The following is a 12117-nucleotide window of genomic DNA, read 5'->3' as shown; positions in this document are numbered from 1 at the left end:
GCCACAACAAGAGGGCCAGGAGCCCAACAACAGCGGGAACACAGCGGGGGAGCTTCCCGGGCCCTGCCTCTGCTGCTCTGGACCTGGGCCTCTGTCTGTATCTCATCATCCCTCCTGGGGTGGGTGCATTTCTCAAACTGCTTAGGTACCAAGGTGATAGGTGCCTTGTAAATACCTAAGATAGATACAGACAGAAACTGTACCAGGCGCATTATGCAACACTTCAGACAATGCCAATGGCACCTCAGTGCTGTAGGATCACCCACCTGGTCCAGCATCTGCAGGCAAATACTGGGCACATGCATTTTTCCTTTGGAAAAGTGATGGGAACACAGGACATTCATTCTTCCTTGGTGGCAACAGGTTTGGGCACGCAGCCCTTAGTGTCAGGCACTGCACATGCAAGGGTTTTGTTCCATCGCCTCCCCTAAATACGAGTTTGTAGGTTTCTTTTAATTTCCTTCGTTAGCAAATAAAATTTGCTTCCTTGTCTGCAAAAACAGGTTACAGCAGCTGCACCAAAACTAAAGAGGTGGTCTTCACATGTGCATATTTGAAATGCCTATTTGAAATGCCTTTTAAATATGGCTGTGGTGTTGCTTTGATCTTATGGATTCATTTTTTTATCCCAATTTCTTTTATTTTTAACTACAAGTAGGTTTTTTTTTAGCATGAAGACCAGGAGTGATTATGCATACAATTAAGTTTCCATGTCTAGGAAAAAAAAAAAAAAAGCAGCATCTAAATCAAGTGGGTGCAATTATTTGCACTGCATTCCTTTTAGGTTTTTGGCACTTCCCATATATATGCCAAAGGCCTTGCCCTGCTTAATTTGTAAAAGAATAGCTGGGAAGTAACTGGATAAAAACTTCAGGGGGAATGTCTGTGGGTGGGAGAGCTACTAAAGGATAACTTGGGTAAACAGTGGGTCTGGGGATCTGGGCAAGGCTTTCAAAGAAGCAGATGAACAAAAATTCTGGACCACCTTCCCAATGCTAATGGGCAGGTGAGAATCTATTGATTTCAAAAGAGAGCTTGGTCAGAGCACAGGAGTTCATATCTGATAAAGTTGCTTGGCACAGAAGCAATTTCACCTGACAGTGTCCCTGGGGGAAAACCAGGTGACTCACGTTTGGTTAAAATGGTGAAAAATGGATCTGTGCCCGCTGAGAACAAATGGCTTTCTTTTCAGCTCTTCAAACAGGATCAGATGTGTAAAAATTCATCAAAGACCAAAAGTAAGTAAAGTATAACAAGGCCTTCAACACACCACTGAGATTTAAAGACTAGCCTTAGCTGAAGCATGGATTCAGAGTAAGAACATTAAAGGTAAAGTTCTAAATCCAAATTAGTTGTTTATGATCAAAATTAGAGGAAGGAAACAACAAGATCAGCCTACAGTTATGTCCTGTAAATATATGGTTAAAAATATACAGAAATGGAATGACCTGAGTTTTCACATGGACAATTAGGCTAATCCTCGTCAATCTGCCACCACTATATTTTAATCTGGAATTACCTTTATCCAGCCCCACCCCAAATTAACAATTTGCAGGATTGTGCTTGAATCACAATGCCCAAAGCACACATTTGCCACACTGCAAACAACAGGCAGAGAATATTATTTTAGCAGTCAGCATAATGAGGAAATAATAAAAGCGCTTTGCAATACAGTCAAACACAAAAGGCACTTGAAACACTTTCCTTCTATGAAAATGAACTAAAAATAATTGTCTGTTCTCTGGGACACTGTAAATTCTACAAAGTACTCTAAAATAAAATAATAAAATATATAAAATAAATCAATAAAACATAAAAACTTTAGTTACTAAAATTAATCATTTAACATTGAGTATCTATAAATACCATTACATGATTTATGAAAATGCTTTGTAGGTATTCACAATAAAGAGCTCTCAAAACTTTCTTGAAGGAAAGCCTTATTTGTGTTTCTAGGGCTGAAAATAGCTTCACATTATTACACAAGTCACATTTACACATTATAACCACACCATCAAAAGTAATTTTTAAGGAAGGCAGAAAACGGATATGTTCAAATTCTTTCTAGAGATATAATTTTCAAGTACCAGCTCTTTAACAGCATGTTCATTATTAAGAAAATAATGATACAGGCATTTAAAATACACCTGCAATGCTGAAGCCTTGCAATTCAGCCTACCTTGAAAGAGGAATGGTCATTGTCTAACAGTGGTTTCTGTTCAAGAACAAAAACAAAGCAGAGAATATAGTCAATACCCACTCCTACCCTGCAAGCCAGGTGGAATTTAAATGGTAATTTGATGTTCTGTTTAAGAGACAGCATTTGAAAATTTGGCCTAGTCACAAAAGAAAGGCAATCAAATCAAAGAAACCAAAAAGAAAGTGGAGGATCTAAGACACTTACAGCATTCTCTGGTCTTACTTAACTCTCACGCTTCCACACCGAGGGGAAAAACCAAACAAACTATGAGGAATTATCTAAAACAATTTATTTTTAATTAGATTGGAAATTAATTAACATGGGTAGGTGAACATTTGAAGGAAAAAGAAAAAAAAATAGCAGCAAAGGGAGTTTTGAGATGAGGGAGATAAGTCCTTCATCTCCCTGGCTCCTGAAAAAGAGAGAGAACACATTAAAAGTGCTGAAAGAGTTTTCCACTGCCCTAAGTGTGCCATATTGGGAAACACATGCAATTTTAACTGTTCCTCAAGCCCTCATGATTTTGAATTTGTGCTTAGATATTAAATTGACAATATCTGAGCATAGTCACACTCACATAAACCAATGTATTTAATGTGTCTCTTTGCAAATGCTACAAACCCCACATTTTCTGCAACACTTACAATTCCTTTTCCAACTTCTTTTGTACCATTGTCTTGTTTGGCTGATGCAGAAAGGTTTTGAAAACCTTTTCAATTACAGTCCTGCAGTAAAGAAAAACAAGTATCATGACAGGGCACTACATCCTCAAGAATAAGCTGATAAATTCAAAATAATAACGGTGTAGATGAGAATACCCATACAGACTCAAGCAGCCTCTACTCAGGATTCCCAGTGTTTCCAAAATGTTAAAGCATCTCATGAAAGGTAAATCCTGGTCTGAAGAAGTCTTTAGTACCAGGAGTTACCTGTTAAGTTTGGATTCTGTGGCACAAATTGCTAATCAGCACATTGCCAAGTTATGTTTCGTGGAATACACAGGTTTAGCATTGTTCCCTTTTTGAAACATACAATTTTCAATACTTTGCTCTCACAAAGTGTTTTACAAGTACTTATAGCCACGGTCCTAATCCTACACTTACGCTGCTGTGGACTCCCCGAGTTACACTACAAGCCATGAAATCTGCAGCCTTGCTGCACCAACCACAAATGGGGCTGGCATTTCTTCACAGAGACTTGACAAATTCCACCCAGAGTCACTGCTTTCTGCTTGAGATAAATGACAACCCGATGACAACCTCTTCCTCATTACTACACTGCCACTTCATTAGAATTTCAAATATGTAATGTGAATCAATTACTTACAAGGGATAACCTTCAAGAATTCTTCATGAAGCCTGATGCCTTTTGCTCTCATCTTCTGAAACAGTGTCTGGCGAAGATCTGAAAACCTTCTTCCTACAGAGAAGTACTGCAGGTGCTGGGAGCTACCTCAGGAGCTGCTGTGGTGAGTGCTGTAAAAGTTGCTTTGGTGGTATTCCCATTGTTCCCTGCAGACAAATCTCCATCATCAACTCCACCACAGTGAAATAAAGAGAGTGAGTTTTGAACCCAGACGGCTTTGGGAGTGGTCTCTTCAAACAGAACAGAACACTGTGAGCTAATCCACTGCTTGGCATTCATTTATATGTATTTGCTCTGCAATTTCATTGTTTCAGATGCCATTGGAACGTGCCACCTTTGAAACAATGGACAACAGGAATGGGATGAAGTGGGAATGCTTATTGCAGACAGAGCTAATAATATTTCTTTTGAATGCCATCAACTGATATTTTTCTATTCAAATGCTGGTCAGACTTGATGCCAGGTAACAATATTCTGTGTTGATGATACCACAGTTATTGTGTATCTGTGAGGTGGTGATAGAATCTAAACCCTTCAAAGGAGAAAATCCTTTATTTGTAGCTTGTACTGCAGCCCACACCAAAGCCCAAAGACCAGGAACAACACACATTCTTTATCAGTATATGGTATATATCAATATTTTATATTGATTACCATATCAAATCTAAGAACTAACAGCACCACCCCAGCTCACAACTGACACCCATGTGACACTGCCAGCAGATTATTTATTGATGCAGAAGGATTATTTGTCATTTCCATTTCACTGTGGAAATTTAACCTGCTCTGTTCTTCATTTTGTCCTTTCTCTTAGAGGATTTTATATTAGGCATTTTAAAATTCAATGCTGTCCACTTCAGCTTTCACTGAAAATCCCAAATTACTCACTAAATCAAACCCATTTCCTGACAGCAAAAGCTGAGGAGCAGGAAACTTTTAAATCATGTATCTAGACATTTACAGATCTTAGCTTATGGATGTGTTCCTTAAGGATCATTTAATTTTCAAATTCTCCCTCCACCAGGAGTTATTCATAAGTCAAAACAAAAACTGAAGGAAAAGCCATTTGAAACCAAGCTCTCCACCAGCTGCATAAACTTATTATGAACAGAGTTATTTAAACTTTTAAAATATTAATTTTGAAGCTCTAATGATACCTATTTCCCTGTCATGATGATGAAAATTATGACCTCAAATTTTTCCTTTAATCTTTCGTTTTCAGAGTGTTTTCAAACCTTCGTTTCAATTTGCTGCACGAATATCCTGGTTATTGTTCAGTATTAATGGAATCACATTTTAAGTGCTGCCTCCAACAAGTTGCTGCTACAACTCTTGGTTTACACGTTGCCATGACTTACTCCTACAACAGTTCTTGGAAAACTACAAGGCACAGGAAAGAAGAACACCTCTCCCCCATCCCAGGTATCCCACAAAATCCAGAAAGTAGCTTGGAAACACAACCCTTCCACACACGCATTTCAAGGTTGGAAGCTACCTCTGAGTCAGGCAACTACTGCAAGCAGAAAGTCAGTGGCCCAGATGAAGTTAAATTTTAGTTAAATTCATGCTATGTAACTGCAGTAAAATGACAGAATTGCCTATGCCATGCTGCTCCAAACCTAAGGGTTTTATCACCTTTTTACACACAAATACCCTATCTTCTATCCTGAGTACCAAAAAATACAGCCTATGTCCTGTCCTGCCGGCCTTTCCCCTGCTTTCCCAATGAACCAGAACTCATCTCCAGAGATAATCAACAAGACCAGTCAGACAAGAACCACAGAAGCCATTATTTTTTATCTTAATGCCTCCCTCATCTCTGACCCAGAAAACTGAATTCGTGGTTGACAGAAGATTCTACACAACAACACAAAGATTTTTTTTACATGCTGCCAAAACGTATTTTTCAGTAGCAATGTGGTTTATTCTGTCATAATCTCTGAATGGAGAATGGCAAAAATCCCTAGCTGGAACCTCTGCTAACCACCTGAAAGGAGGTCAGGAAAGAGCAGGAAAATAAAGAGTGGAAAATAACCCAATTCCATCCTATTAAATGTCAAAAAGGAAAAGCTTCCCTGCTGAGAGAAGACACTGCCTACAGCCTAGATTTCCTTTCCATGACACTGAAACTCATCCAAGAGCAGGACACAGCCTGTTTTTCACCAGCTACCACCCAGGGGCTCAGGGAAGTGGGAGACTCTTCCTTGGGCCAGGCTCCATGAGAAGGTGGAAATGAACAGCCCCTGCTCGGGAGAGCTCACAATCTAGGGAAGCAAAATGATGTACAGGAGCATGGAAAAAGTACAGCTCAACACAAACAAACTGTACACAAAAATACATTCATGAAAACTATTAAAATAGCAGTGCTACTTCTACCTGCCCCCCTGCCTCACCATCAGTGCTGGGATAATTGCTCAGTGGGGATCTAGGGAAGGTGGGTCTTTGGGAGAGATTTCAAGGAGAAGGTGGTAGGTGGCCTCATGAATCAGTCCAGGGAGGGCACTCCATGCATACAGGACAGCGTGGAAGATGTTCTACCAGACAGAGCAGCATTTCTGAGGGTGAGAAGCTCAGGTGTGGTGTGCAAGATCCCTGATTCCTGAGCCAGACACAGTGTGGGCATGGGAGAACGTGTGGCCGTTCGGGACACGAGCGGGGTCACTAATGTGGGACTGCACTGGGGGACCACTGGCCACTAATTCTCTGTGGCTGCCACTCAGCACAGGAACTGTGAGGAGATGAGATGGAAGGGGTTGGAGAAGAGTCGGGTACAGAGAAGGAAAAAAAAGGCAAGGTCAAGGAAAGGAGACAAAAGGAAGAAATGCAGGGGATATTTTCGAATGTGCTCTTCTGTTTGAGTTTCTTAAGTGTGTTTGCAATTTATTAACTAAATAACTAAAAAACATATACAATAATTAATGTACATTTGACACCATAAAATAAACTGGACCATATGCCAACATTTACATTGTTATTATCCTTCACTATGGAAAGGTGAGAAACAGGTTAAACAAGAGACAAAATGCTTCCCCTTACCCTTCTTCTTCCGTACTGAAGCTTGGAAATAGAAAGGGAAGGAACTGTGAATCAATTCTGAAGGTAATTTTTTATATGCTAAATCCTTGTCTGTCATTTTGAGCGCAAACATTATCCTTCCCTCTAAGATGTCAGTCTCTCCCTGCTCACCTCTGCTAAACAGGTATCTCTCAAACACAGTAGATAAAATCTGCTTTTGCCAAGCTGTTTATCAGGGTTTATGAGGAATTTCTCCCCTGCAGTTATTAGGGATACATGCAGAATTTTTTTTTCTAAGTTCTTTTTCAAAAGCAGTAATTGGGACAACTTATTGATACCAGGGCTGTCAAACTATGACAACATCAGGCATTCCCAAATCTTTGCAGATTGAAATGGAAAGGAATCATTAGCACACTGGCATCTTTTGGATTAATTAATTTCAAAGAGAACAGCTCAGAGGGTCTGCTCTGTATTGTGAAGAACAGAATAGCTCAAAACATGTCAATAAAACTGCAAGTAGGGTTCAGAGCCAGGCAAAGGAAGTGACTCTAATGACTGCAAGATGGATAATTAAAAAAAAATAATTATGTTTACCTTAGCTAGAAGATATTACAAAACTATGCATTCTAAGGGAAAACAAATGAGGAGTTTCTATTTACATTTTTCTTCTACTACATAACAAGGGACATTCAATAAAATTAAAGGCATCACATTCAAAACCAATAAAAAGGAAATACATCTGCACACAGCACATAATTAGCCCGTGGGATTCTTTGTCACGAGACATCATTGAGACCATGAGCTTCTCCAGCTCAGGAAAAAGGGTTACACATAGGTATTGATGAGAACATCCACAGTGCTCATTTATAGGTTCTTCCTATCTGCTTTGCACATATATGGCATGAAAGGAATGCTCATTAATTAGAGACTTTAATGGCTATAAAAATGTGGGTGTTCTCATAGCTCTCACAGATGTCCAATATATACACAAATACATAGAGGGATATATAAACTATAGATAAATACACACATACAAGCTGTGTTTTATGTCAGGAGACAACTTCTAACTGATGATAGGGAGAACACTTTCCCTGTGGAAGTTTGTTCAGTTGCTGTGCAATTTAAGAATTCTTGTCCCTTCTGATAATAGCCCTTTTCCAGGACAAATAGGAAAATAGGTAGACCACAGATGTTCTTTGGAACAGCAGTCACATTGTTTGCTAAGGTGGCAAATGTTCAGAGTCTCACAGAAGTGGCATTTACAGACTTTTTAAGGAAGAAAGCAAATTTCTGCCACCACTACAGCTTTCCCAGGGCGCAAACACCTCTGGAACATGGTGCAGGACTATTTCTCAGAACAGAAAACTCCTGCCACTGCAATGTGTGCCCCATCTGGATAAAGGCATGAATGGGAAACGTGCTTTACAATGGAAATTTGTCCCATGGCTGCTTGTTAAAGGAGTTTCTGCCACTTGGTGAGGACAAAGGGCAGAGCAAGAGCCACAGCTTGAGCAGGGGGGTGGGAAAGCTAAAATATGATGGTCTCCACTGGGGACATTACTATTAACAAGCTATTCTCCTCTAGGAAAGTGCTGCTTCTGCTTTAAGATCAATATCTCCTGTGGAGGATTGAAAAGCCAGAGAAATAGAAGAATATCCTCAGCTTGAAAGCAATTGGCAGAAGAGGATAACAAAAGGGCAAAAATGGTGCTTAAGTATTGCTGTCCCCTTGGGAAAGGTGGTTGATAAACCAGCAAAGTTTTACAAGCTCTCAGCACTCCATGAAAGAAAAGCAAATGAAAAACACCCAGACCCACAAAGTGTGCTCCAGAAATAATATTTTACATTTTAATCCTGGAAGAAAAATGATGGAGCATTCACAAGCTGATGATACCTTGAGTTAAGCTCTAAACTCCCTTGTATATAAAAACCAAATTTTCTGAGACTTACTGGATCTAAATAATCAGACTGGGGTGGTTTTTTTGGTCTTCATTTGGTTGTTAGACCATAGAGAAGACACTACTTACTTCAGCACCACTTTACTGGGAGACTTCCCACTGGAGTTACATGACTTGACTCACTAAAGGATGGATGGGGTCCATCTGCCCCAAAAACCACTGACTTACAGGGGAAAAAAAGGGGCCACAAGGCTATGATTCCTTCCAGTTGGCCTTCAGATGAGTCCATGTGAGAAAAACCCCAAGATCATAAAATTAAGTATTTAATTGTAGAATTACATGGAAAAATGGTTTTATTGTGTGGATTATTATCATCTATTACTCTGCAGTGAGGGATGTGGCTTGGTTTTACACCCATTTCTCACTTGCTAAACACACTGTTTTACTGTTATAGCCACATAGAAATATGCACTGGGCTTTTCTCTTTTTATATATGATTTATTCATATTTCCATGTCTTAGTCTAGCTGCAGAAATTCTACCTTTTAATGACCTAACAGATTAAAACCAGGAAGAAAAGGACAATTACCTTCCTCATTTCTAGAAAATGAATACAAATTCCTGAAGAATTATGCATATCTAGAATGTGGATGATCAAGCAAAGGAATCTACAACCACATTTCTCAAAACTAGCAAATAAAATACTGAATGCTCAATAATTTTTATTACCAATAGTGAGAGGAATTAAGTTTATCTCATGCACAGAATTCAAAGTGATATCATAATATGCACTTTTTCAGATCAAATGAAACAAGTTGAAGTTGAAGCTGCTTTAACACTGTCAGCTTTTAATAACAGCTTCTGGCAGCTTACCTTTATCCACTAATGAGAGGCCACAGAAATTTAAAATAAAACAATATTAGATGAACTGAAAATTTAGAAAGCAAAGCTAACAAAACATGATACAGCATTATTTTCTTTTTTTCCTTTTTTTTTTTTTCTTTTTTTGGTAGAGGTGCCAAACTTTGATGATGCATAAAATGTATCAACATTCCCTTGCGCAGCAGTAAAGGCACAAGTCTCCACAAAAATCATTCATGCGAGTCATGCACATTTTGAACTCTCCAAAGATGCAGCATTCTTAAAACCTCCTCTGCTCTAGACACTGTACACAGTGCAGCTCCCTTCATCAACTTCACATAGAGACATATAGATATTTACATCTCCACCAAGCCAGCATGCTTGCCAAAAAACACTTTCTTACCAAGCTCTTCAAGCTCTGAGGTCATGGACTTAGAGCGCAGGGTCAGTGCAGTGGTTGGAGCTCGCTTAGGAGGTGGTGGGGCTGTGCATGGGACAGAAAAACACACAAGTGTCAGCCAAAACACACCCTCTGGAAGCCCTGTGCTCACAGCCACAGTTCCATAGCCATTTAAAAGAATAAGCTCCATGAAATAAGGCGAGAATAAATACCTACATGTGGAGGAAACAGCCCTGAGATGCTTTTCATGGACTGAATTTCTCCACTGTTTCTGGCTCTAGCGTAGGTTGCTTGACACATCCGCAAGCTTTTATGTAACAGGATACATAGAAACATTTAAAGCTAAATAACTGTGCACTTCTGTTTCCCAGCAGGAAAAGGACTTTCTAGAGAAAGGACCTCGCAGCAGTGGTGCCCCTTCTGAGAAACACGCAGGGCTAAAAACCTCCTGGGCACCAGCCAATCTCTGGCAGATTAATTTAATCTTTGACGAAACTGTTCAATCTGAGAAATACTGGAAAGCACATTCAAATGGATTTGAATTGTTAAGGTCACTCTAAGGGAAATGGGTGATCCTCAGAATATGCAAGGTCTTAAAATATCCAGGCAATAATCCAGCACAGAAACTACCACCTGTGCTTTAGCATGCTGGTAACAAATATTTCTGGTGGTCAGAAAATATCATCTCGTTCCAACCCCTCTGCCACAGGCAGGGGCACCTTCCACTGTCCCAGGTTGCTCAAAGTCCCATCCATCCTGGCCCTGGACACTTCCAGGAGTGGGGCAGCCACAGCTTCTCTGGGCACCCTGTGCCAGGCCTCACCACCCCCACAGTAAAGAATTTCCCACTAATATTGAGCCTAAACCTGCTGCTTTTCAGTTCAAAGCATTGCCTCTTGTCCTGTCACTACATTTAAGGTCAATATGATACATTCCAAAAGGCAGAGGCAAAAAGGTTGAAAATGTGTGAAGAGTATTTCCATCAAGCCAAATATAATGCAGGACCATGATTTTGTTTAATACAGCCTTTCCCCTCCACCCCACAAGCTGGTCTCACTCTTTTGTTTCGTTTTTAATTATTATTATTTTTAATAAGCAGTGGAGGTGAAAAACACTTCCAGCACAGCCAGAAAGTTTTAATTTCGTGGAGCAGGAGGGATCCTGCAGTGCCAGCTCCTCACCTGCCCCGTGCTGAAGAGCCAGGTGTGTGTGAGTGAGAACTCAGGGCACTGTGGCAGGAACAGGAACTTTCAGCAGCGTGCTGCAGCTGCAAGGAGCACCAGTGAGCAGCAGCAATCTTTCCTGCTTAATGATAATTATGAGAGCCTAATGAATTCCCAGCATAGCTGATAAACCAAACTCTGGGGCATCTAAGGTGAAGGAAACAGCGTAAATTCCTTTTTTGTTTCCTCTTTTTTTGGGGTGAAGTTTTCATGGTGTTTTTTTTGATGGGTGGGTGAGAAACACTGCTAAACTACCCCCATTTCAAGGACATTTGAAATTAATAAAAGATCATCTCTTCTGAGTGCTTTTCCTCTCTTACTACTGCAAGAAATTTTACAACAAGACCCTCAAACATATGCATGTGAAAAACTCATAAAGATTAATGCCAAGCATGATGAGAGAATATTGCTCTTTTGGCCACATGTTAATGTCCAACCCAACAGAATTAAATCACTCCAAATTAAACAAGAACAGGGCATTTCAAAATTGAGAAGCAAAGTCTAATAAATCAGAATTTAGAAAACAGCAATTTCATGCCCATTCTTGGTTTTTTGTGAAGGAAGAGCAGAAGAGTCCATGAGGAAGAGAGAAAAATGTACCTTTCTTCCTTGCTGTGTCATCTGGATCAAGATTCCTGGTTACTGTGACAACCTTCAGCACGAGGTGATTGCCCCCCTGTCGAATCATGTTCACCACCTGCCTGTGGCCAACTTTCACTACATTCTCATTATTAACCTGCACAGAAAGGAAGGAGTCTTTTAGACCAAAAATGCAGAAAATTTTTGTTCTATCATTTTTATAAAAAGAACGTGGAAGGAACAGATAGAAACAGAATTTCTAGTTACTGTCTTTTAATGAAAATATGTAATTAAGGAACAGTGCATAGCTAACACGATGATCAGAAAACAAAACTAATCCTTTGGGAAATGCACATCTAAATAAATTCAACCAAATCCTGCACTTTACTTATTTTATTTACAATGACTAGAATTTTCCTTCTACATGTTTCTGGAAGGATCTCCTGTCCTGGAAGTAAAGGCAGCAGGGCCATAGGAGGCCCAAAGAGTGTCCATGGAAAAAGAAGAGTGAAATACATGAAGCCCTAAGCAGTTACTGTGGTCATGCCAATTATACTTCAAACTGCACTGCAACACT

The 12117-nt window shown here is 39.8% G+C and overlaps 1 protein-coding gene across 1 annotated transcript in view; it reads right to left on the bottom strand.

Moving 5' to 3' along the window:
* The window catches only part of SHANK2 (SH3 and multiple ankyrin repeat domains 2), a 271596-nt gene that overhangs the window by 27104 nt on the left and 232375 nt on the right, over positions 1-12117 (bottom strand). The window contains 3 exon segments of the mRNA XM_031061167.1: positions 6602-6622; positions 9742-9822; positions 11562-11697. Coding sequence (XP_030917027.1) covers positions 6602-6622; positions 9742-9822; positions 11562-11697 — 238 coding nt within the window.

This window comes from Geospiza fortis, unplaced genomic scaffold (assembly GCF_000277835.1).
Source record: "Geospiza fortis unplaced genomic scaffold, GeoFor_1.0 scaffold590, whole genome shotgun sequence".
NCBI lineage: Eukaryota > Metazoa > Chordata > Aves > Passeriformes > Thraupidae > Geospiza > Geospiza fortis.
Note: the sequence above shows the minus strand (reverse complement) of the source record. Positions and strands in the feature narration are given on the sequence as shown.